The 27,461-nt window shown below is 37.8% G+C and overlaps 1 protein-coding gene across 2 annotated transcripts; it reads left to right on the forward strand.

Moving 5' to 3' along the window:
- Positions 1–5,047: 5,047 nt before the first annotated feature.
- On the forward strand, positions 5,048–27,461 carry slc35e4 (solute carrier family 35 member E4). Of its 2 annotated transcripts, none has more exons than XM_028794317.2 (3): positions 5,048–5,267; positions 18,771–19,348; positions 26,839–27,461. In XM_028794317.2, the coding sequence occupies exons 1-3, from the start codon at positions 5,071–5,073 to the stop codon at positions 27,252–27,254; spliced, it is 1,191 nt and encodes a 396-aa protein (XP_028650150.2). In that variant the 5' UTR covers positions 5,048–5,070; the 3' UTR covers positions 27,255–27,461. The 2 variants fall into 2 exon arrangements, with proteins under 2 accessions (XP_028650150.2, XP_028650159.1); XM_028794326.2 differs by lacking the exon at positions 5,048–5,267 and adding an exon at positions 5,712–6,239.

Consider the following 27,461-nt stretch of genomic DNA (forward strand, 5'->3'; position numbering starts at 1 on the left):
CTTCTTTGGTTTACATTATCCATTATGAGCTTTGTACATTCAGATTTTACAATTTTTGTCCATTCTTCAATACAGACATATAACAGACCTGTCAGATTAGCTGAAGAGTATCGGTGGACAGTAATGTTCAGGTTATACCACAGATTTTCAATTGGAGTCAAATCTAGGCTTTGACTTGACCATTTTTGAATATTAACCATCTGTAATAGATTTTGCATTATGCTTTGCATCATTGTACTACTGGAAAGTATATTCTTGCCTTAAATGAAGATCTCTGGCTAACATAAATAGGTTCTCCTCAAGGATTAGGAATTTGACTCTATCCGTGTTGCTCTGGAAGAGAAAAAGCAGTCCAGTTATTACTGAAAAGTATCCCCCACAGCATGATGCTGCGACCATGATGCTTGGTGGCAGGGATGATGTGTTGAAGAATAATGTAGGGTAACATTGATTTCATCTTAAAGAAATATCATAAAGGGTTAATAAATGTCAGAAACCTTTGCAGGCATCTCAGGAAACCAGATAAAGGTCAAGTGAACAACAAAATGTACTGAAAGATGACTAAGAAATCAGCAGATGTCCTGAAAAGAACCAGAATGCACAGTTGTTACATGCACAGAAATTTCAAGGGTGGTGGCTCAACTCAAAGGTATAAGAAGAACCAGAATACAATATACTGTAATAAACTTTTACTTCATATAAGTCATTTGGGTGTACACCCACAAAACAACCATAGTAAATTTATGCATTGATCAACACTGTATGTAAATTCGATAGTTTATAAAATGAACCTCTGTTTTTTGTTTCTCTGACCATTCTGACCATGTTGTAACAGACTGCTTTTGAAGAATGCTCCCTCCAAGGCATTTTATTGAATTTCTACCACAGATGTTACCTCAATGTTTTGTACCAAAGATTATGCTTTGCATTCAGGCCAAACAACTTTAGTCAAATCAGATCATAAAATTTTCTTTCTAATAGGTATAATCCATCCATCCATCCATCCATTTGCCAACCCACTGAATTCGAACACAGTCACGGGGGTCTGAGTTTCTCAAGTGACTTCCAGCAAATGCCAGAAGTAACTTACTGTTAGTCTTTCTTAGAATGGCTTTCTTCTCTTTTAGTTTTAAAACCTCCCAAAGTCAAGGATATTTACTATGCAATAATACAATTGAACACAATTGGATTTTAAATTCACATTTCAAATACACAAATAACTTATTTAGTGCAATTTCTCGAGAGAGCTGAATGTCTCACACTATTAAAACAAAGAGGGTGAAAACTTATAAATTTAGTAGTGTCTATTTCATTAGAACATTAAAACATTCTAGATGAGAACAGGCCATTCAGCCCAACAAAGCTCACCAGTCCTACCCACTTAATTCTTTTAAAATAACATCAAGTCTAGTTTTGAAAGTACCTAAAGTCCTACTATTTACCACACTACTTGGTATCTTACTCCATGTGCCTATGGTTCTCTGTGTAAAGAAAAACTTCCTAATGTTTGTGTGAAATTTATCCTTAACAAGTTTCCAACTGTGTCCCTGTGTTCTTAATAAACTCATTTTAAAATGACAGTCTCAATCCACTGGACTAATTCCCTTCATAATTTTAAACACTTCAGTCATTTGTCACCTTAATCTTCTTTTGCTTAAACTGAAAAAGCAAGGCACTTTTCATCTGGAATCAGCCAAGTTGCTCTTCTCTGGACTTTTTATAGTGCTGCTATGTGCTTTTTCTAACCTGGAGACCAAAACTGCACACAGTACTCAAGATGAGGTCTCACCAGTGCATTATAAAGCTTGAGCATAACATCCTTGGACTTGTACTCTACACATCATGATATATAACATAACATTCAGTTAACGCTCTTAATGGCTTCTGAATACTGTCTGGAAGTTGACAGTGTCGAGTACACAATGACTCCTAAATCCTTCTCATTTCATGTTAACACTAAGGAGAATTACTTCTGCAGGAATAGAAAAATGTGTTGTTAGTTTGACTTTGAAACACAGGTAAATGAGAAATAATTGGTGGGGTAACTACTTTTTGAAAGCAAAACTTTTCAATTAGCTCTTGTGTGTGTATGTGTATATATATATATATATATATATATATATATATATATATATATATATATATATATATATATATATATATATATATATAGATATATACAGTGGTGTGAAAAACTATTTGCCCCATTCCTGATTTCTTATTCTTTTGCATGTTTGTCACACAAAATGTTTCTGATCATCAAACACATTTAACCATTAGTCAAATATAACACAAGTAAACACAAAATGCAGTTTTTAAATGATGGTGTTTATTATTTAGGGAGAAAAAAAATCCAAACCTACATGGCCCTGTGTGAAAAAGTAATTGCCCCCTTGTTAAAAAATAACCTAACTGTGGTGTATCACACCTGAGTTCAATTTCCGTAGCCACCCCCAGGCCTGATTACTGCCACACCTGTTTCAATCAAGAAATCACTTAAATAGGAGCTGCCTGACACAGAGAAGTAGACCAAAAGCACCTCAAAAGCTAGACATCATGCCAAGATCCAAAGAAATTCAAGAACAAATGAGAACAGAAGTAATTGAGATCTATCAGTCTGGTAAAGGTTATAAAGCCATTTCTCAAGCTTTGGGACTCCAGCGAACCACAGTGAGAGCCATTATCCACAAATGGCAAAAACATGGAACAGTGGTGAACCTTCCCAGGAGTGGCCGGGCCGACCAAAATTACCCCAAGAGCGCAGAGACGACTCATCCGAGAGGTCACAAAAGACCCCAGGACAACGTCTAAAGAACTGCAGGCCTCACTTGCCTCAATTAAGGTCAGTGTTCACGACTCCACCATAAGAAAGAGACTGGGCAAAAACGGCCTGCATGGCAGATTTCCAAGACGCAAACCACTGTTAAGCAAAAAGAACATTAGGGCTCGTCTCAATTTTGCTAAGAAACATCTCAATGATTGCCAAGACTTTTGGGAAAATACCTTGTGGACTGATGAGTCAAAAGTTGAACTTTTTGGAAGGCAAATGTCCCGTTACATCTGGCGTAAAAGGAACACAGCATTTCAGAAAAAGAACATCATACCAACAGTAAAATATGGTGGTGGTAGTGTGATGGTCTGGGGTTGTTTTGCTGCTTCAGGACCTGGAAGGCTTGCTGTGATAGATGGAACCATGAATTCTACTGTCTACCAAAAAATCCTGAAGGAGAATGTCCGGCCATCTGTTCATCAACTCAAGCTGAAGCGATCTTGGGTGCTGCAACAGGACAATGACCCAAAACACACCAGCAAATCCACCTCTGAATGGCTGAAGAAAAACAAAATGAAGACTTTGGAGTGGCCTAGTCAAAGTCCTGACCTGAATCCAATTGAGATGCTATGGCATGACCTTAAAAAGGCGGTTCATGCTAGAAAACCCTCAAATAAAGCTGAATTACAACAATTTTGCAAAGATGAGTGGGCCAAAATTCCTCCAGAGCGCTGTAAAAGACTCATTGCAAGTTATCGCAAACGCTTGATTGCAGTTATTGCTGCTAAGGGTGGCCCAACCAGTTATTAGGTTCAGGGGGCAATTACTTTTTCACACAGGGCCATGTAGGTTTGGATTTTTTTTTCTCCCTAAATAATAAAAACCATCATTTAAAAACTGCATTTTGTGTTTACTTGTGTTATATTTGACTAATGGTTAAATGTGTTTGATGATCAGAAACATTTTGTGTGACAAACATGCAAAAGAACAAGAAATCAGGAAAGGGGCAAATAGTTTTTCACACCACTGTATATATATATATATATATATTTATAGGCAGCATGGTAACTAGTGAATAGTGCTGCTGCTTCACAGATCCAGCTTCCTGTGTTTAAATATGATGCTTGGTTCTCTTTGGACTTTCTATTTCTGTTTGCATGAGGTTTGCTCCCACATCCCCAAATACAAGTGTGACAGGTTAATTGGTGATCCCACCTTATCCCATTGTTGGAATGGACCCTGTGATGAACTGGCTTCCTGCAGAGTGCTGCTTAATGCCTTACTTCAGATGCAGCAGAGATACCCTTGAACCCTAAACATATTTAAACAGGTTTGAGAGTGTTACTTTTTATGCTCCTATTTTTTGTATGTAGTTAGTGTATGCTGTTTGGATTATGTTTGTGTTTTAGTTTAAATATTTTTGAAAATGTGGGTAGTGCTTCTGAGCTTGGAAAAATAAAATGCTATAGGCTAAACAAAGATTTTAGAAGGCTGTATGTTTAAAATGTGTACCTTACAAATAATAGAAACTATGCTTCAATGATAAGAAGTATAAATGACATTGAACAACAATAAAGGAAATTCTTAAGAAATTCTGAAGAAAACATGAAAAAAGAGACTATGAAAATAAACATTTTTAACTTATAATACTGTAACTCAGTTTTTTAAAAAGGTCGTGAGAAAGCTGGAGCCTATCCCAGCATGCAATGGAAGTAAGGCAGGAACAGTCCCGACATAGGGTGCCAGCACATCACAGGGTGAACGCTGCAAATTCATGAAGGGCCAATTTAGGATCGCCAGTCCAGCTAACCTGAGTGAATCTACTACAAAATTATTTACTGAAAATAGAAAATAGTCAGTGCTAATTTGAAAACGACTAGATTTTTTAAGTAAAATTACCAATTGGTTGTTGTATTTGCAGTAGGTACAAAAATTAAAAATTAACATTACTGAAGCTGTCTTTAACAAGCATAGATAGATAGATAGATAGATAGATAGATAGATAGATAGATAGATAGATAGATAGATAGATAGATAGATAGATAGATGCTACAAAGTATAATCTAGTTCCACAGACCACTGCGCTTTATACTGCACGCTCAATTTCTTGTGTTCTAAACCTTAACCCTGGATCATGCAAATTTAACCAAATACTGTCTGTAACATCTTATTTGCATTTAAAAGCCAATTTGCATTTATTTCATGTGTTGTTTTCCGTCTTTCTCAAAATACACTGGAATAAATTCATAAAAGTCTTCAAAATATCAAGTCTGACTTTCTCGCATGCGCAAAACACGAGAATGCTTTTTTTTAAAAATCTTAACACGCAAGGATGCTGTAATACGTATCACGCTCTTGACGACGGCCCAGAAACCTCAACCGTTAGCAACAGAGGATCCAAAGAAGCTAAGCGGCGCCCTGAATGGCGGAATACAATTCCGATGAAGCTCGCCTCGCAGCCGGGTCCTCCGGGGGACGGTGGGATAGGCACAAATGGGTAAAAAAATATTCTTTTATTACGCAGAATAAGCATTTCTGATTTTACACTCCTGTCATTTAATTCCTTTTTGAAGGTGAGATTCAGAGTGGCTCATTGATATGTAGTCCTTACTACTATTAGATTACGTTTGATCACAGATTCAGGACTACTATTAGATTACGCTTGATCACAGATTCATATTTATTATCATCTTTACTTGGCAGACACCATTATTCAAAGCGATTTACGTTGTACCTCATAATACATACTACTGTATTACAAACAAATGCTATGAGTGAAACGGGAAACGTATTGATTCTAAAGAAATTTAAGCACTCGGTAGAACGTGTCTCAGTAAATAAGACGTGGATTTTTTTACTTTGTCATCTCCGTGAAATAGTCTAAATTTGGAACCTGACGTGAAAGCAATTGCTAGGAAAACAGCTCTCCTGTCAGCCAAGTAGCTTGTTGGTGTTTCTATTTTAAGGGACTCGAGGCACACAGCCAGACAACCGCTGAAGTGTCTTTCCGAGGACCACACTCAAAGACTTTCACAGTACGTATGAGTAGAGGGAGGGCAGCTCGTTACTTGTGTAATTGCTGGAAAAACTGTGCCAGTCTGAGTATGACGCAACGAGTTCATCATCTCAAATGGCAAGTAGATGTGGAAAAACTGCAGTTTGACTAGCCGGCGTACAGTAACACAACGGAGCCTACAAGCACTCCGCCCTACATACAACGTAGCTGAGGAGGATCCCACATAGTGTAACGATGTTGTCTGAAGACAGTATGTGACGCAGCTGTGACCAGACACCATCAAAAGTAATGATACAGAGTCGCTTACGCCCTGTCACTTCAAACATTGAACGCGGAAGCAGACGGACGGGTCATGGATTGTTGAAAATGAACGCACCTGTGAGGGAGCACGACTGACATTGCGCGGGAGACTGTCACTTCCATCGTTACTCTCTGGCATTGGATGTCGATACAGTAAGTTCTGAATTAGAATACGAAAATAAGGCATGAAGCTGTTTTTTTTTTAACCTGTTCTGTAATGACCAGAAATGATAATGAGAGTAGCAAATAGTGCCGAGTGTAGGACGTGAGAGACTGCGCTATCGCGGTTCGAAACCGCGCACTCATACTACTTTCCTTCTGTTCATGACTGTCTTTAAAAGCGCATTTTCTAGACAAAAATCAACCATAACTCAAGTCTATTGTCTGGATTGAAATAGGGAAAGAAAGAAAGAAAAATACAACTAAAGTCATAATTTGACTATGTAATTACTTGAAAATGGTGCAGGACAGCATACAAGTGTAGGTTTGACAAGCTGTGAACAGGTACATCAACAAGTGGTCATAACGCTCATATCAGGTCTGTGTCTATGATTTCCGTGCATTATGATGATTCAAAAACATACCTGATGTTTAAAATACGCCATTAAAGTGGTACATTCAATTATGTTCGGTAATTTGAGACATTCAATGATAGACACTGAGGCCAGAAGTTATGTTAATTGCACAGTAGTCTTTTTCTAAGGACTTTTCTACAACCACTTATCCAAAGATATCTCTTAACCCCACTGCGGCGCCCCCTGCTGCCTGGGAATACTAACAATCATTATTACCTTTATTTCGATACTGTACATAACAAATTCCATCAAAGTAAAAGCGTTATTTTTGAAAAATTCGTGAAGATATTTGCGAAAATCATCTTTGTCGTGCGGAAATAAAATGGCTTTCGAGGGGTAGCATCTTGAAAAGAGTTTTCCGGTTAAGAGCAGAACTTTGGATGTTCCTGCAAGATGAAAAATTGGAATATGCTAACCAATTTTCTCTTTGGCTTCATAAGCTGGCTTACCTTGGTGATATTGATTTTATTCCTGTGCATTCAAGAACTCATGGAAAATTCTAAAAAGGTAAATTCTGAGGTAATTTTTGCAGACATGCAGGTTAGTTTACACAATTCTACACAACAGCTTTTTGAGTATTTTCTGCAAGAAACTCAAAACAATTACAGCAGATGGATACTGACTCCGTTTTTAGAGAGTTCCGTTCAACTGGCTGAAACTCTGACAACTATGAAAGAAAAACTTACTGGAATATCAACTGATGGAATGTTGAAACAACCCCAAGGTGTATACCAGTTTTAGGCCAAATTAATGGCAAAAATATTTTTGAGTTTGCAAACGAAGCTCTTAAATTTTGTATATCATTTGCAAAATCATATTTATGTGAATTAAGTTTCTCATCAATGACAGCCATCAAAACAAAAGCAAGAAATCTCCTCAAATTTGAAAAATATATTATTGTGTGTGTATCACATACAGAGCCCAGATTTGAGAAGTTAGTTTCTAAAAAACAGCCACATTTATTGCATTATTTTTTTACTTTATAGCTGCTGTAACAGTTGTTGTTTTTTATGTTTAAAGATGTTTGTTTCCTACATAAAAAGAAGTATTTGTTGATAGAGCATTTTTTTGTTTTATTTTATAAATCCTCTTGACCAACACTTTAGGAACCACTGATTTAGATGATTGTTTGTGTTTTATATGGTTAGGTGCATCTAGAAGTTCTGGCATGATGTTTGCCTCAAATTCTGATGAGGTTTTTGACAGTACATTCGGTTCAACACAGAATCACCATTTATTGTACCTTGAGGCATAAAAGGGCATTGTATTTAACTTTAAGGAAAACACTTACATTTTGGCATCCTTTTTTACTGTGTTTCTTTCCTTTTTAGATATCTAAGTACTCCCTTATGCTTTCTTTAGGGACACTGTACATTAAAAGTACACTGTGTGTAGTTCTGCATCTTGCACTTGTTTTTTGGCTTCTATTTTGCTTGTATGGCTTTTCCATAGATCCAAGAAGTTTGTTCATTGTTGAATAAATATTAAATGACATTAGATTGAACATTAGAACAATTGTGCGGAGTGGTGGCTCTGAGGCTAAGGATCTGCGCTGGTATCCTGAAGGTTGCCGGTTTGAATCCCTGTCACTGCCAAAAGAGATCCTACTCTGCTGGGCCCTTGAGCAAGACCCTTAACCTGTAATTGCTCCAGGGGCGCTGTACAATGGCTAACCCTGCGCTCTAACCCCAAGGGGTATGCAAAAACTAACAAATTTCTAATATGAGAAATCGTATAAGACGAAATAAAGAACAACAAAAAAAAAAAGATGAGAACAGGCCATTCAGCCGAACAAAGCTTGCCAGTCCTATCCACTTAGTTCTTTTAAAAAACATCAGGTCTAGTTTTAAAAGTCTCTAAAGTCCAAGTGTCCACCACACTAATTGATAACTTATTCCATGTGCTTATGGTTCTCTGTGTAAATAAAGACTAATGTTTATGCAAAATTTACCCTTAACAAGTTTCCAGCTCTGTCTCTGTTTTCTTGATGAACTCATTTTAAAATAAGTCTCTATCCACCGTACTAATTCCCTTCGTAATTTTAAACACTTCAATCATATCTCCTGTTAATCTTCTTTTGCTTAAACTGAAAAAAGGCTGTGCTCTTTTAATTGTTCTTCATAATTCATTCCTTGTAACCCTGGAATCAGTGTAGTCGCTCTTCTCTGGACTTTTTCAAACACTGCTATGTCCTTTTTGTAGCCTGAAGACCAAAACTTCACACAGTACTCCAGATGAGGTGAATGGGACTGTACTCCAGATGAGCATAATATAATCTGTTTGGATTTGTACTCCACACATTGTTCTTTATAATCTATCATTCTGTTAACCTTCTTAATGGCTTCTCAACACTGCCTGAAGTTAATAGTGTTAAAGTCCACTACAACTCCTAAATCCTTCTCATAAGGTGTACTTTCAATTTTCAGACCTCTCCCATTGTGTATTCAAACCTATCATTTTTACTTCCAGCTTGTAATACGTTACATTTACTGACATTAAATTTCATCTATCACAAATCTGTCCTTGCCTTTATGCTATCCAAGTATTTCTGTAATGATTCAGCAGATTATATGTCAATCCACCTATCATCTGCAAACTTAACCAGCTTGTTACTTACATTCCTATCCAAATAATTGTACACCACTCTTACCATCAGCCAATTCTGATGAGGTTCCTCACACCATCACCCTCTGCTTCCTGTGTCTGAGCCAATTTTGCACCCATCTACAAACAACACCCTGAACTCCCACTTCTTTTAGTTTGATGCCCAACCCCTCATGTGGCACCTTATCAAATGCCTTCTGAAAGTCCAGATACATATCATATGTTCCACTTTGATCATATGCTGTTGTTGCTTCCTCATAGAATTCCAGCATGTTAGTAAATCACGACTTCCCTCTTCTGAGCCCATGCTGACTGTTCTGTAAAACTTTATTTTTGTCATGTGCTGCTCAAACCTTATCCTTAATAATTCCTTCCATTAATTTTCCTGTGATGCACATTAATCTTACTGGCATGTAGTTGCTTGAATCTGCCTGGTCACCCTTTTTATATAACTGGATAATATTTGCCTTTTTTCAGTCACTTGGAATTTCCTCAGTACACTGTGATTTCCTAAAAATATGCGTCAAGGGTTTACATATGTACTCGCTAGCCTCCTTAAGAACTTGAGGGTAAATATTATCTGGTCCTGGAGTTTTGACTACTGAGAAAAGGGCTATATAAATGTAATGATTATTATTATTATTATTATTATTATTTATTTCATTTCAACCTATTTAATCTACACAGTATTTCTCCCACTATAATTTCTAAATCCTTCAGTATCCTTAGCAGTCCTATTTATTGCTGGGAGGTTATCTACCTCCTAACTTGTGAAGACCACAAGACAGATACATAAATCATTTGTATTATAATTAAGTGAAATGTCTTGTGTGGCATGATGCCTTGAAGCCTCTAAGTCTAGGGTTTGAATCCTGAGTCAAGGCACTGCCCTTGTGGAATTTGCACATTGTCCTCATGTTTACTTTGGCTTTCTTCTGAGAAAGCAGTATATGTTAGGTTAATTCAGGGTTGTCGAACTCCAGTCCTGGAGGGCCGCAGTGGCTGCAGGTTTTCATTCTTACCATCTTCTTAATTAGTGCTGATTACTTCTTTTAATTAGTTTGACTCAGGCCCCATAGTTGTTTCTTTTTCCTTAATGAGCAGCCAAACAATAATGAGACACAAAACAGGCTGGCATATGACCGGCTCACCTGTGCCCATCACACAATATGTGAAAATAAAGAAAGGTGAAAGTCTCAGTAAGGCTGATTTCCGAGGTCACCAAAACATTATGATGGCGTTCTTTGAAAAAGCAAAAAAACAACGGTTTTGGAAAGGTGTGCTGTGGATGAAATAACGGGTTTAATTAACAGCAAGAATCAGCTTCTCATTAAGAAAGTGATTGGAGTGAAATTGGTTAGAGTTTGAAGCCCCAGTTTTGTTGGCCATTTGTCTGCTCGTTTCACATCTCATTTCTGTTCAGCTGTCATTTAATAAAGAAAGGAATCAATTCAGAGGACTGAATCCTTAAAAACAAGGCTATTAAAATGAAGGTTAAAGGAGTTAATTAGCAGTGAAAACTGGTCACTGATTAGGAAAAGCGTTAGAATGAAAACCTGCAGCCACTGCAGCCCTCCAGGACTAGAGTTTGACACTCCTGGGTTAATTGGTGTCACTAAATTTCTTCAGTAGTGTAGGTCTGCCCATGTATGTGTCTTGTGGTAGACTGGAGCTCCATCTAGGACTGGTTCCTGCTTAACACCCAGTGCTTCCCAAACTCGGTCCTGGGGGCACACTGTGGCTGCAGGTTTTTGTTCCAACCAGCTTCTGTTTTTAATTGGACTCCTGGGCTAATTAAGTAAGTTATTTCCCAAGTTCTGTGTTTTGAGAACAATGTAGAAATTACAAAGCTAAGTTTGGTAAAAATTATATAAATGTATAAAATGTACCAGGCAGTTATATTGGAATAATGTATTTTTTTTTCTTTTCTATGTTTTGGGAAAAATGTAGAAATTAAAAAGCAAAGTTTGGTAAAAAAAAAAAAAAAAAAAAGTATATATATATATATATATATATATATATATATATATATATTAAAATGTACCAAGTAGTTATATGGGAATAATGTATTTTTTTCTTTTTAAAAGTATTTTCATCTTCATTTTCATTCTTCTTTTCTAGGTCTTCTAATTGTTTAATTAAATCCATTATTTACTTATTAGTGGGTCTGATGCTAAAGTACTTGCAGCCTTTGATTATTCAGTGTTGTTTGCAAGTATGTCTGCTCTGCTTATTTTTAATCATTAATAAGATACAACGAAGGGGGAAACTGCACAGAGAAAGGACAAAATATAATGAAATCAGCAAAAGAGAGTTAAGCATTTAAATCTATAGCAAAAACAGAAATATTTCAAAGTCCTGCTGCTGTGCTTTTCTGAATGTCGAATAAAAGAAAAAAAAAAAAAACAGCTAATTAAATGAGCTCAGTGTGATCAGGTGTCACTGATTAGGAATCTGGTTGGAACAAAAAGCTGCAGTCACAGGGTGGGGGCATAGGACCGAGTTTGGGAAGCACTGGTATAGAACATTGATGGATCCATAGCTGTCTTTTTTTTGCAAAATAATGCCAGAATAATTGAATAGAATATGCAAAATGTCTGTTTTGTTTTTTGTAAGATAATACTAAGGATCTGTTCTTGGAATATATGGAATCCATCACATAACTTGAGATTTGTGTTTTTTCAATCACCAAATGCACATGTAATCAGTATTTGTCTCTTTCTAATTGAATAAGATATAAAAAATAGCCAATCTGAATGTTTTAAAGAAATAGCCCATGCAGCAAAATAATACTTGAAGAATACCAGGGGATCAGTTTGAAAAGTCAGGCTGGGTATAAAATGAATGTTTCAACTAGATCAGGGGTGGGCAAAGTCGGTCCTGGAGAGCCGCAGTGGCTACAGGTTTTCATTCCAACCCAATTGCTTAATTAGAAACCAATCCTTTCCAATCTCAGACCTTATTTAAGGTCTCATCAAAATGATTTGAAGCCTAAAACGGATAATTTTCAGTCTGTCACATTTTCTATTGTTTTATTAAATCCAACAGTGCATGATGAACAAAATTGAAACAAGCTAGATGGTGAACTTCTGACTGCTTGGTCATTTACATCTTATTGCTAATAAGGAGCCATTAAAACAGTGAATACAACTGTTTAAGACTGAAATAAGCGATTAAGGGTGGGGAACCTTAGCAAGTGAGACCACTAAAGTGAAGCATCAAAATGTCACTTAAGCAATAAGTTCTTCATCAGCAGTAATTGACTTCTCATTACTGTGTTGGAACAAAAACCTGCAGCCACTGCGGCCCTTCATGACCAACATTGTCCACCCCTGAACTAGACAACAGTCCTAAATAATAAAGTTACTTCACTAAAGAATAAATGGCACAGAGTTTGGGAATATACAGGACAAAGCCCTGACCCAAATATTATTAAAATGCTGTGGTATAACCTGAAGAGGGCTTTTCATGCAAGCCTTCCTTAAAACCTTACGGAGCTGGCAGTTTTATAAAGAAGAATGGGGAAAATCCCTACAGCTAGATGTCAGAGACCGATAATATACTTTTGAACACAACAATATTTGGTTATTTCAACCAATTTCCTAAATACCATAGTCTAGTAATCTACTGTATGAGCTTACATTACTTTTTATGTGTAAAAAGTCTTAACTGAGGCTATTCATTCTGTATATTTATTAAGAGTTCAGATTCATATATACATACATACAATACATATCAGAAATAATGACCACTTTGAAAGGCTCACAGACTTTATAAACATGACATACAATAGTGTAAAAAAGAGGACTAAAACTCACTTAGACTGTACATGGACACTGTACTAAATTTTTGAGAATTTCCAAATTTCACTTAGCAAAAAAGAAATTAAAATCCATTTATGTAATTTAGGCTTTGTAATCAGATTCTGTTGTGAAAATAAACTCTTCATTTTTTCAGAACTTTTTACCATGTTGCAGTCTTAAAGTCGATAAGGGAGCAATAGAAGTCTCTGCCACACTGATTTATCAGAAACCTCCATAGACTATAAGACTTAATCTGCTTGCTTAGGCTTCTTTGTCATGTTCACTTTGTATTTACTCTTTTTTTCTGAATGTTATTATTTTTCCATTTGTCCATCAATTTGGGTGCCACAAGCAGATCTAATCCCAACCCCAAATTAAACCCAAGGAGTCCTTATATATAGAATGCATATTAAGAGGGAATGGGAAAATGCTGTCTCACCAGTGGCCGTGCACCTGGGCCAATGGACTTTACCAGAGAAGAAGCACCTATTAAATGCTTGTGGAAATTTATTTATTTTCTCTCTTCCAGTCTAGCCAGTTGCTCCTTTTAGTGTTAACATCAATGACTCCGCTATGTGTTAGTTTTCTAATCCAGCTTCTTCTTTCTCTATAATCTACATTTTAGCTTCTAAAGATATTGATTCACATTTTGACTTACTGGGAAAATTATATTTATATTTTAGAAACAATTTTAAATTACCACAGTATGTGTGAAATACCTAAGTACTTACATATAACAACTTTACACTGTACAAGTACACACAATATCGAACAGAGACAACTGCCGTTTATGTTTAGGGAAGTTGCACAATAACTTCCAGAGTGCTCTAGGGGACAAGGTGCTCTAGGTGCATTTAATGCGTAACTGGTTAGAAAGAAGCTTTGTTCGCAGAGGATAAGGGCAAAAAAGTGTAAAGAGAAAAGTATAAACCTTAACAGCTCTCTGGGAAAAACAAAACAAAGGTCACTGCTTTACAGTGCATCCGGAAAGTATTCACAGCACATCACTTTTTCCACATTTTGTTATGTTACAGCCTTATTCCAAAATGGATTAAATTCATTTTTTTTTCTCAGACTTCTGCACACAACACCCCATAATGACAATGTGAAAAAAATTTACTTGAGGTTTTTGCAAATTTATTAAAAATAAAAAAACTGAGAAATCACATGTACATAAGTATTCACAGCCTTTGCTCAATACTTTGTCGATGCACCTTTGGAAGCAATTCCAGCCTCAAAGCTTTTTGAATATGAGGCCACAAGCTTGGCACACCTATCCTTGGCCAGTTTCGCCCATTCCTCTTTGCAGCACCTCTCAAGCTCCATCAGGTTGGATGGGAAGCGTCGGTGCACAGCCATTTTAAGATCTCTCCAGTGATGTTCAATCGGATTCAAGTCTGGGCTCTGGCTGGGCCACTCAAGGACATTCACAGAGTTGTCCTGAAGCCATTCCTTTGAAATCTTGGCTGTGTGCTTAGGGTCGTTGTCCTGCTGAAAGATGAACCATCTCCCCAGTCTGAGGTCAAGAGTGCTCTGGAGCAGGTTTTCATCCAGGATGTCTCTGTACATTGCTGCAGTCATCTTTCCCTTTATCCTGACTAATCTCCCAGTCCCTGCTGCTGAAAAACATCCCCACAGTATGATGCTGCCACCACCATGCTTCACTGTAGGGATGGTATTGGCCTGGTGATGAGCGGTGCCTGGTTTTCTCCAAACGGGACGTCTGGCATTCATACCAAAGAGTTCAATCTTTGTCTCATCAGACCAGAGAATTTTCTTTCTCATGGTCTGAGAGTCTTTCAGGTGCCTTTTGGCAAACTCCAGGCGGGCTGCCATGTGCCTTTTACTAAGGAGTGGCTTCCATCTGGCCACTCTACCATACAGGCCTGAGTGGTGGATTGCTGCAGAGATGGTTGTCCTTCTGGAAGGTTCTCCTCTCTCCACAGAGGACCTCTGGAGCTCTGACTGAGAGACCATTGGGTTCTTGGTCACCTCCCTGACTAAGGCCCTTCTCCCCTGATCGCTCAGTTTAGATGGCCGGCCAGCTCTAGGAAGAGTCCTGGTGGTTTCGAATTCTTCCACTTACGGATGACGGAGGCCACTGTGCTCATTGGGACCTTCAAAGCAGCAGAAATTTTTCTGTAACCTTCCCTAGATTTGTGCCTCGAGACAATCCTGTCTCGGAGGTCTACAGACAATTCCTTTGACTTCATGCTTGGGTTGTGCTCTGACATGAACTGTCAACTGTGGGACCTTATATAGACAGGTGTGTGCCTTTGCAAATCATGTCCGATCAACTGAATTTACCACAGGTGGACTCCAATTAAGCTGCAGAAACATCTCAAGGATGATCAGGGGAAACAGGATGCACCTGAGCTCAATTTTGAGCTTCATGGCAAAGGCTGTGAATACTTATGTACATGTGCTTTCTCAGTTTTTTATTTTTAATAAAACTATTTAAAAATAAAACTTTTTTCACGTTGTCATTATGGGGTGTTGTGTGTAGAATTCTGAGGAAAAAAATGAATTTAATCCATTTTGGAATAAGGCTGTAACATAACAAAATGTGGAAAAAGTGATGCGCTGTGAATACTTTCCGGATGCACTGTATATACCAGGTAGGGTGGCTGGTCCATTTGCTTATTCTATCAATTTATAGGTTAAACCCACTTATAAAAATCATTGCCATAGGTCATCCAGCATTCCCAAAACTGGATTTTTTTATTTGATATACTTTATTAATCCCCGAAGGGAAACAGTCTTTTCACATTACCTTTTGGTGGTCGGAACGCAGTGTCAACCATTGTACAGCATTCCTGGAGCAATTTTTTCAGGATTACGAGCATTGTTCAAGGGCATTGAATGGCAACCTTCTAGATGTCAGTGCAGATCCTTAGCCTCAGAAGCACAACTCCTTCAATTCTTTTGTTTTCTATTTGTTTCCATTTTAATCTAGGTAATGGGAATACTGAGATCATTTATACAGATTAACAAATATAATACAGCAACAGAAAAACACTTAACTATGCATTTATAGACATACTAAGTTAAAAAAAGAGTAAATCATAGTATCATAAAGGTCAGTCGTTTACAGTGTTTTCAGAGTTCGACTCCAGGTGTGCTTGATTGTTGGTTTGTCATTTCCTATAAGCATTGAATATCTTTTTGACCTATTATATTCGCATCATAGATGTGCTGTTTAGATAAATTGGCTATTGAAGTATCAGAGTCAGGACATCTGAGTTAACTGCAAGAAAATTAAAAATATCATCAAATAAGAAAAGCAGGGTGAAAATTAAACTGAAGAAAAGTGTGCAAGCCAGAATGATGACACTTTGTGAGGCACATTATACACTTCGGTAGTGTTTAGAAAAAAAAAAAAAAAATCAGTAAAGACTGATATGGAGCATGTCCCAAGGACTGTTGTAATAAAGGGATTTAGACTCTGTGGTTAGGAAAACTCTTGATGATTTTTGAGCCTGCTAAGTGTTTTGGGTGTGCCAGTGCTTAATTTCATTCTAGAGAATTCTAAATATCTTCTTTTAGGAAAGTATATGGGGGGGTTGGTGATAAAAAGTGTAAGAAATATGGCAACTATGCAAGAAATATTTCTGATATTCAATATACAGTACAAATGGATACTTTCTAGAAAAACCATCAAATCTTAGTTGAAAGATCTCCATTTGACTCTATGAATGGTCAATTTCTGACATCTGCTCCCAGCAATGATCTGCATGTTATGTACATGAATAATTAATCATTGCACAAGTATCATGAGTTCAGTTTATAATGTAGCCCATTAATGTAAAGCACACCCGATATTAAAAACGTTAAGATGTCAGGATTATTAGAAGTGTTAACTTCAATTATCAAATAAACTTCTACACAACCTGGATAATATAACCTACAAACCTGTATTGTAAATAGTCGTTTATGACGATTATGGATTATCTTTTGAGACAACAACATGGTAAAGCAGAACTTTAATTGCCATGCATTGTTTATTTAAATGATAGATTTTTTCTTAAAACTCATAAGAATTTGTTTTATAAGTTCTTTCATATGTCATCTAGAAGTGAGTTCTCTAGTTTTCAGTTTCTGTTATGAATCTCTTGGTAGATGTTGAAGGTTGGCTTCTATCACAGTGGAACTTCTTGAATGGGCTCTTTTCTATAGCACATTCTGGAGGGCTTGGCTAGCCATATTTACCAAATCTAAATGTCACAAATGTATACACTTAAGAGAAATGCTGAGGGACACAGCAATCAAGAGATAAGAATTAACCTGGCAACCTCATGGTTTACAATCCAATATTGTAGTCATTATGCTATCCCACTTGTAATAACTATGTGCCTGTATTTATTGTATAAGCAGAAATGTCTATATATATAATTCACTAAGTCCATGGCAAGCAAGACAGAGCCAAGACGCACGCAAGACAGAGCCACGCCCGCCAACTCACAGAGGCCCACCCACCAACAATTCACTAAGCAGCCGACCATGGCACGCAAGACAGAGACCATGGGATACGCATGACAGAGCCACGCCTGCCAACTCACAGAGCCCCGCCCACCAACTCTAAGACCATGGGATATGCACGGCAGAGCCCCGCCCTCCAACTCTAACCCTCCTCCCGAGTCCACCCTCGCTCTTGAGGCACACAGCACCTCACCAAACACCGCCTCAGTCACTTTCGTCTCTGCTACAGTCCACATGCACCTCTGAGCCACGTTCACTTTACATTGTTCTTTTCGGTTTTATTTCTGATCTCATTCAACAACTATGTGGCGACATCGACTTCTCAACTGTGATTCTGGAACAACTCAGTACGCAAGCTATGTTAAGCGTCACCAACGAAGACTCGCTACACCTTAATGAACAGGTACTGAAACTTATCCCTACCGACGAAGTAACTTTCACCAGCGTTGACTCCATTGTCACAGACGATCCCGCACATCAACTTTCATTCCCAGAAGAATTTCTTAGTAGTCTTACTCCCACTCACATGCCTCCGCATAAACTCAAGCTTAAAATTGGTTCAGTCGTCATGCTTCTCAGAAACCTCATGCCAGCAAGAAGTCTCTGTAAAGGCACTAGACTGACTGTTACCAGCATTCACCGCAATGTACTGGAGTGTAAAACAATTGCAGCTGCTACCTCACAAACTGTCCATATTCCCCGGATTTCACTGACCCCATCAGATTTAAATTTGCCTTTTACTTTTACACGCAGACAATTTCCTGTTAGATTGGCCTTTGCAATGACAATTAATAAGGTGCAGGGACAAACTTTCATAAAGATATGCCTGTATCTGCCAAAACCAGTTTTCAGTCACGGACAATTGTATGTTGCTCTCTCCAGAGTTCCATCTTTTCATTCACTCTCAGTCGTACCCTCATACCCACCCCATTTGGACAACTGTGTCTTTCAGGAAGTGTTCACCCATCAATAAATAATTATGCGGCGTATGCTACGCCGTGGGTTGGCTAGTATATAATATTTGATCTGTTATGTTGATTTAGACAAAGTTTCTTGCTGCACCTGTTTGTTTTACTTTGTTGTTTACATGTTTTGTTTGTTTCTTTATATGACTTATTTCAGGATGCAGTTGTGCCTTTTAGAAGCCTCTCCTATCCTCGACTTCAAAAAAATATGTAGGGCATAAGTGTTTTTCTCTTCTCTAAAATTTGTGTATGTTTCAGGGGAAAAGATGACTCCACCATGGCATCCACTCAAAGAAATTTCAGTGCCAGACAGCCAATGGAAGTGCTACACTTGCTCACAGCTGTTTGTGTGTGGCTTGTGACAGGGACAACAATTTCCAGTCTGAACAAATGGATATTTACTGTACACAACTTCAGGTATCCACTCTTGCTGTCTGCCTTACATATGCTTACAGCCATTGTGATCGATTATGGATTGATCAAGCTGAGGTCAGAGAAGCACAAAGGAATGGAATACAATCTTACCACCAATGCCAAGTTCAAGGTCTTTCTTTTAAGTCTAACATTTTGTGCCAGCATTGCATTTGGAAACATAGGTTTGAATTACGTGCAGCTCTCTTTTGCACAAATGATCTATACAACAACGCCATTGTTCACCTTATCAATTTCTGCCCTTATCTTGAGAAAACAACATCACATATTGAAATACACTGCCATGATGCCAATCTGCCTGGGAGCCTCTTTTAGTATCTTGGGAGAGGTACAATTTGACCAGACAGGCTGTTTCTGTTTATTTGCTGCTACACTGCTAAGAGGAGTCAAGTCTATTCAGCAAAGTAAGTCATGTTTTAATAATTATGAATAGCTTTGCTCTCTAGTTTTTTTTTAGTATTAATTGTGATATTTGTTAATAATGTGAAGTAAATTTGTGCATATTGTAATGTTTACCCGAGCACCTTTAGGCACAATGAAAGAGTCAACCATGAATATTTTGCTAGTCCATCGTACTGTACATTCACACACACACACACACACACACACACACATACACATACTCACATACACTGTGCTAATCATATGTCATCATTTAAAGTAAAATGGGGGATGTGGGAAAAAAACATCCAGGCAACAGGAAAAAACGCAAACAGAAGTGTTCAGACTACAATTCGAAAACAGTCTCTGTGATCTGTGAGGGTAGCAGCAGTACTGATATCTGCTCCACTGTACCATCCCTGTTTGCAAAGTGAGAAAGCTAATTTGCATTTCCAGCTACATGCAAACAAATTTGTATCCTGTCTCCCACTCTGTTGCCTATCTAACAAACAAAGATACAAGTGGGGACAAAGACAGGTGTTGTAAGCAGCAGCAACAAGGAAGTAATAAGTGAAGCTCAACAAATAATAGGTTTTCCTGAAGCTTTGACTAGTAATGTGCCAATACCTACAGAAAGCCTTAAATCAGGACATATTAATAATTTGGTAATTTTGTAAAGAATTAGACAGAAAACATCTAACATGCTGAAAAGCAAATCATTTCTTGGACTGAACAAAAATTATGTATATGAATAGTAGTTACATTATCAGTTATATAGTCTACTATTACAAGAACTGGTGGGAAAGAACAATATATGAAAAAACAGATTATACTGTGTATGGAAATCAGAAGCTATTTTTCTTCAATTACCTTATAGGTAAACAAATCCCACAGTGTTGTGTTAACAATCACCCAAAATGGTTTTACACAACAAACTCATTAATATGTTAAAATATTATGGTTAACATTTTTAACACAGGGCGGCATGGTGGCACAGTAAGGAGACCAGAGTTCGCTACCCTGATCCTCCCTGCGTGGAGTTTGCATGTTCTCCCCGTGTCTGCGTGGGTTCCCTCCGGGTGCTCCGGTTTCCTCCCACAGTCCAGAGACATGCAGGTTAGGTGGATTGGTGATCCTAAATTGTCCCTAGTGTGTATGTGTGTGTGTGTGTGTGTGTGTGTGTGTCCTGTGGTGGGTTGGCGCCCTGCCCGGGATTGGTTCCTGCCATGCACCCTGTGTTGACTGGGATTGGCTCCAGCAGACCCCTGTGACCCTGTGTTTGGATTCAGCAGGTTGGAAAATGGATGGATGGATTTTTTACACAACATTAACATTCCCTGACCCAAATAGTCAATGCTGGGGCCACAGCAGGCCAGATCTCATCTTTGGCAGCCCTGGACAGGGTGCTAATCCAATATTATGCCTACTTATCCACACTTGTACACTCACAGTAAACGGGAGAACTTGCAAATGACACAGTACAGGACTCCATCCCAGGGTGCAGAATCAATGAGGAAACAGAGGTAACCACAGTGCAATCATGTTGCCCTATAACATTTTTTGCAGTAGCATATGTATCTTACAGTGGTGTGAAAAACTATTTGCCCCCTTCCTGATTTCTTATTCTTTTGCATGTTTGTCACACAAAATGTTTCTGATCATCAAACACATTTAACCATTAGTCAAATATAATACAAGTAAACACAAAATGCAGTTTGTAAATGGTGGTTTTTATTATTTAGGGAGAAAAAAAAATCCAAACCTACATGGCCCTGTGTGAAAAAGTAATTGCCCCCTGAACCTAATAACTGGTTGGGCCACCCTTAGCAGCAATAACTGCAATCAAGCGTTTGCGATAACTTGCAATGAGTCTTTTACAGCGCTCTGGAGGAATTTTGGCCCACTCATCTTTGCAAAATTGTTGTAATTCAGCTTTATTTGAGGGTTTTCTAGCATGAACCGCCTTTTTAAGGTCATGCCATAGCATCTCAATTGGATTCAGGTCAGGACTTTGACTAGGCCACTCCAAAGTCTTCATTTTGTTTTTCTTCAGCCATTCAGAGGTGGATTTGCTGGTGTGTTTTGGGTCATTGTCCTGTTGCAGCACCCAAGATCGCTTCAGCTTGAGTTGACGAATAGATGGCCGGACATTCTCCTTCAGGATTTTTTGGTAGACAGTAGAATTCATGGTTCCATCTATCACAGCAAGCCTTCCAGGTCCTGAAGCAGCAAAACAACCCCAGACCATCACACTACCACCACCATATTTTACTGTTGGTATGATGTTCTTTTTCTGAAATGCTGTGTTCCTTTTACGCGAGATGTAACGGGACATTTGCCTTCCAAAAAGTTCAACTTTTGACTCATCAGTCCACAAGGTATTTTCCCAAAAGTCTTGGCAATCATTGAGATGTTTCTTAGCAAAATTAAGATGAGCCCTAATGTTCTTTTTGCTTAACAGTGGTTTGCGTCTTGGAAATCTGCCATGCAGGCCGTTTTTGCCCAGTCTCTTTCTTATGGTGGAGTCGTGAACACTGACCTTAATTGAGGCAAGTGAGGCCTGCAGTTCTTTAGACGTTGTCCTGGGGTCTTTTGTGACCTCTCGGATGAGTCGTCTCTGCGCTCTTGGGGTAATTTTGGTCGGCCGGCCACTCCTGGGAAGGTTCACCACTGTTCCATGTTTTTGCCATTTGTGGATAATGGCTCTCACTGTGGTTCGCTGGAGTCCCAAAGCTTTAAAAATGGCTTTATAACCTTTACCAGACTGATAGATCTCAATTACTTCTGTTCTCATTTGTTCCTGAATTTCTTTGGATCTTGGCATGATGTCTAGCTTTTGAGGTGCTTTTGGTCTACTTCTCTGTGTCAGGCAGCTCCTATTTAAGTGATTTCTTGATTGAAACAGGTGTGGCAGTAATCAGGCCTGGGGGGTGGCTACGGAAATTGAACTCAGGTGTGATACACCACAGTTAGGTTATTTTTTAACAAGGGGGGCAATTACTTTTTCACACAGGGCCATGTAGGTTTGGATTTTTTTTCTCCCTAAATAATAAAAACCATCATTTAAAAACTGCATTTTGTGTTTACTTGTGTTATATTTGACTAATGGTTAAATGTGTTTGATGATCAGAAACATTTTGTGTGACAAACATGCAAAAGAATAAGAAATCAGGAAGGGGGCAAATAGTTTTTCACACCACTGTATATATCATTATTAGTAAGGTTTTGGAAACGGTATAACATAAGAGGCTAATTAGGGTAATTTGAATATGGGTGTAGAACTGGCTTAAACCCAGAAAATAATTATTCTGCTACATTATTTATTATGGTCAATGAAAAATTGTTTTTAATATATTTGCCGGCAGGTCCTGAGCTCAAAAATGGCCAGATTTCCCTCTTTGCGGAATTTAATGTTTACATGATGTCTATGTGGATTTTTCATCCCACATTTGGACTTTTGTGCCAACAGTAAACTTGGTAAATCTGTGAGTGAATGCACTCAGTGATGCACTGGCAAGCCTAATGCTTTGAGGATACACTCTTGGTCCCTGTGACTCAGAACTGGATTTTTCTAATGGGCTCATATGTTTTGGTAATGCAATTACCATATTCATATATTACTAGCAGGGGTACCTGATGCTACCCAAAGTGAAATTAAGTGCAGGCGCAATCACTAAATAAATTCCCCAGTAAGAAAAAGTTTTGCCCCAGACAAAAATTGCACTGACTAAGCCCACTATGGGAATTAACTTTATATACCTGTGACAAGTCCCAAACATGCCACCTAAGGGCAATTCCCTTTCCTGCAGAAATGGGGAATCTGTGCAAAATTTGGTTCAAAGAGTGGATTTGCATACTGGACAAAAGCACATCCAGCTTTATACATTAGCTTATAAAATGTCATTGCCCATATCCTGTTACCTCAGCCACACCATCTGTTATTACTGTGGCTGAGGAAGGACCTAACTCAGCCAGCATCATTTGCCATATATGAAAAAAAATTCTACCTAGCCTTTTTTGTATTTATCATATACAGTATTTAAAACTGAAAATAACAACAGAAAAAATATGATATTTCACATACAGTCCCTAATCATACAGCAGAGAGCCTCTGTACATACTTTTTTAAGCAAGTGTACTAAATTCAGGAGAATTTAATTCAGCTTTTATTTGTATAGAACTATTTAGTACAGACGCAGAGTGTTGAAATAGGTTTACGAGTAAAATACAATTAAAAATATTTTAAATTACATACACACGTGTACAAATTGAGATATTAAAATAAAGCAAATTCACTTTGATTAGTATTAAAGGATCCTAACAATATACTGTATATTTATTAATGCTATATGGCCAGTTGGCAATGGAAGCAAGAACAAAACAAAAAGTGCAGATATCAGTAGCCCTGGAGAGATTAACCTCTGTTGCATCCATGATCAGTTATGATGCAAAATCGCAGACAAAGTCACATCAAGTCACATTTATGAAGTCCTAGGACAACTAGCCGTCTACTTTCTCCTGAGTATTCTAAAGTATAAGTTTAAACCAGTTTAAAGACATTAGTTTCATGATTGTATATTCCAGTGGTAATAATGTGGATGACGGATTTTGAAGTATTATTGTTTTCTTACTGTGGCACATAAATAACTTTTTTTCACTCTGTTTTAGTGACACTTAAATGTACACTACTTTGGTGTAGTGTGGGGTGGGGTAGGGGCTTTGGGATAAAAACAGTAAGTTAAGATTTGAAAGTCATCAAAATGCTACAGGTTTCTATTCAGAATGGTATTCTATGTTATCTGTTGTTCTTTATGTGAAGAAATCAAAATTTACCCTTAACCTGTTCCAAGCTAATTCTCATGTGTTTAAGCCTAAAATCTTACTTAGATAAACAGACATTCTCAGACTTGGCTAATCCTAGTCATAGAGCCAGAGCTGATCCTGGCAGCACTGACCGCAAAGCAGGAAAGAACCCCACAGAGGGTGCTAGTCCATTGCAATGACCCCTTACACCCTTAATTTAGAACTGCTGGTTAACCTTAAACACACACACACGCATGCCCCTTTGAGAAGGTGGAAGGAAAAACTAACCAGATATGGAGAAACAAAAAACAGATACAGGTTTCAAATACAGGATGTTGGATCTGTGTAGCAACAGGACTAACTAGCACATCACCACTCCTTTGTCACTCTTCATTTTAATGTAGCTTTTCATAATTTTGAAAACATCAAGTTAGCCGCCTCTTAAATCTCCATTTACTTAAACTGAAAAGATTCAGCTCCTTCAGCCTTTCTTCTAGCCTTATATTCCAAAGTCCTGAAAGTTCTCGAAAGTGCATTTTACAGTATATCTTCAGAATATTCTCATCCTATCTAACCAAGCATCCTGTTTGTTAGCCTTCTTAATCATTTCTGTACATTGTCTGGATGTAAACAGTGACAAGTCCAGTATGACTCCTACATCCACAGTGTACCATCAAATTTCAGACTTCCACCATTTATTTATTTTTTTGCCAGTCCAGTTTTGCCCCCATCCATCTGTAATGATTTTTCTTACCATGTAAACCCCATCCCATATTTCAGGTCTGCAGTTTATGCTGTTTCATGATGTAAGGACCTGGGACTTGAATACAGTAACACACAAAAACGTAAAACAGTTGTATTACAGGGATGTGTGATGTAACAAAATATACTTAAGCCCGTTTTTAAATTCAACGTGTAGTTGTTTACATTTAAAAAAAGAAATGTTTCTACCTGACATGTCATCCTATATGGAAATTCTCTGCTCAACAGGACATGAAAGAAGCCAGCAGTCACTTTGTTGCAAATCAGTCTTGTCACCAAGACATCCCCATCATCTGTCACTCATTTCATTATATGAAGTTGCTTTATCTTGTACAGAGCTGCTAGGAGCCAGAGTGTGCAAATGAGTCCTGGGCAGAATTCATTTGTAAATAATAATAATGCTTCTGTACCGATGGGTCATGTGAGGCTAACCAAAGCATAGATATGTAATGTTTACTGCCTTTGTAGTTTACCCATAAAGATTAAATTAGGCAATCAAGTTTTTGGAGTTAAAGGACTCTTGTAAGTAAAAGAGTCCAAGGAATGTGACTGATTCAGTATTATTGATGGCCAAAAAAAACGTTTTATACTTAGTGTGGACCAAAACATATCAGTACCCAACTACTTCCACATTTTCCCTAAATACAAGACACACCAGTACCTTTTTGCTCATCAGAATGACATATTGTGCCTTGCATCATTCTTGAAACTGCCTTCCCTCTTTATCAGCTTTTCTTATCTTTAATATTACAGTGGGTTAGGAAAACTAGCATTAACCATGGGACCAAAATCAGCATTGAGTATACAATAATGATGTCAATGTATGAAGTTGAGTAAGAGTAACACAAAGGCTCTGCTGGGCTGTCATTCTGGGGTAGAGCTCCATTCTCTGTTGAGCCTACGTCTACGTCTACGTCCACAGTGAGACGCCACCTTCCAGGCTGACCAGAAGAGGTGGAATAAGTTGCTCTCACTGACTGTTTTCTCAGAACTGTGGTTAGAGAGACAACACTATTAGTGACAGTGTCCCTTGTGTCCTGGGGTGGTGATGCTTACCTTGTGTGAGCCCAGAAGGTAACATGCATGCATGAGAATGTGTCAACGATCAGATGACACTTGACCACATTAAAAAAAACAGATGAATCTCCAAATTTTGAGTTGGTCAGAAATGGATAGTGGTCAGATGTAATACAAATGGAAATACAACTAACTGTGTTTTCTATTCACATACAACAATCGAGTCAGCAGGAAAGACAAACGATTTGTGTAAAATGGGGACACCTTTGCAGCATAAAAAATGTGAGTGGAGTGGCAGCAGCGGCATGTGTCGAGCTACTCTATTCCTCCACTTGACTGTCACATGTGGTATTATGCAACAGCACTGAGGTTTTTCAAAGCACATCAGCGTCTTTTCACATTTGGACATTCCAGCACCAGCTGTAAATGTAATGTTAGAAGGGTTCTTTAAGAAAGCCAACAGTCAAGGCAGGCCATATGAAACCTGTTTTTAATACTGATTAAATGGTCTGCTTTAAAAAGGATGAAGGGCTGGACCCAGAGTTTGACATCTCTGATGTAAAAGAGAGTAATATACATTATGTGATTACAAAGTTTGAGTTTGTGTGTAAACATTAATTCATTCAGTAGAATACAGCAGAGATAAAGTGGTCACAACTTATCTATTAGGAAGGATTTAGAAATTTATTCTGAATGGTGATTGGCGAGATAATGAAGAAACTTAAGGACTGGACTAATATTTTCTGATTTTTTTTTAATTCTTCTTGCTGCATGTCATTTATAGAAAAAAAATGTATTTTAAACAAATGGCTGCTTTGATACTGTTTGGCATTTACAGTTTAGTTTCCTTCAAATTGTTTTAAGCATAGTATTTATTAGTGCATTGTTTTTTATTGTGGGCCTATTTATGTTTACTTTGTTTCTCTTTTAGGTATTCTTTTGCAGGAGGAGAAGATCAATTCTGTCCTTTTGCTCTACTTGATGGCCATTCCAAGTTTTTGTATTCTCTTTACTGCTGCTCTTGTGCTGGAGAACTGGGCATCACTTGAAGTGCCAGTCAAATATGATAGTCAGCTTTGGATGTTCATCCTATTAAGCTGTCTTGGATCAGTCTTGTACAATTTGGCCAGCTTCTGTGTGATCACCCTCACGTCTGCAGTCACGCTTCACATACTGGGTAATTTAAATGTTGTTGGAAATCTCCTTCTTTCTCAGATTCTGTTTGAGAGTGAAATCTCTAGTCTGAGCTGTGCTGGGGTCATATTGACTCTTTTTGGCATGTTTATGTATCAGAATACAGACTTTATAGCTCAGTATTTAGAGTCCAGAAAGAATAAAAACCTATAAAGCTACAAGAATGGGATGGTGTTAGTGAAGCCAATGAGTCGCACATGTTTACATAAATTTCCAGAGAATTATTTTGAAGTATTATTGAAGTTATTTTAATTAACTTCATTAATGCACCAAAGGTTTTAAATTATTGTATTTGTGTTGCATTCATGTTTTGCTTTGTATTTATATTGAAAATAATTAAATCCAACTATTTCTTTAAAA

This window comes from Erpetoichthys calabaricus, chromosome 1 (assembly GCF_900747795.2).
Source record: "Erpetoichthys calabaricus chromosome 1, fErpCal1.3, whole genome shotgun sequence".
Lineage (NCBI taxonomy): Eukaryota > Metazoa > Chordata > Cladistia > Polypteriformes > Polypteridae > Erpetoichthys > Erpetoichthys calabaricus.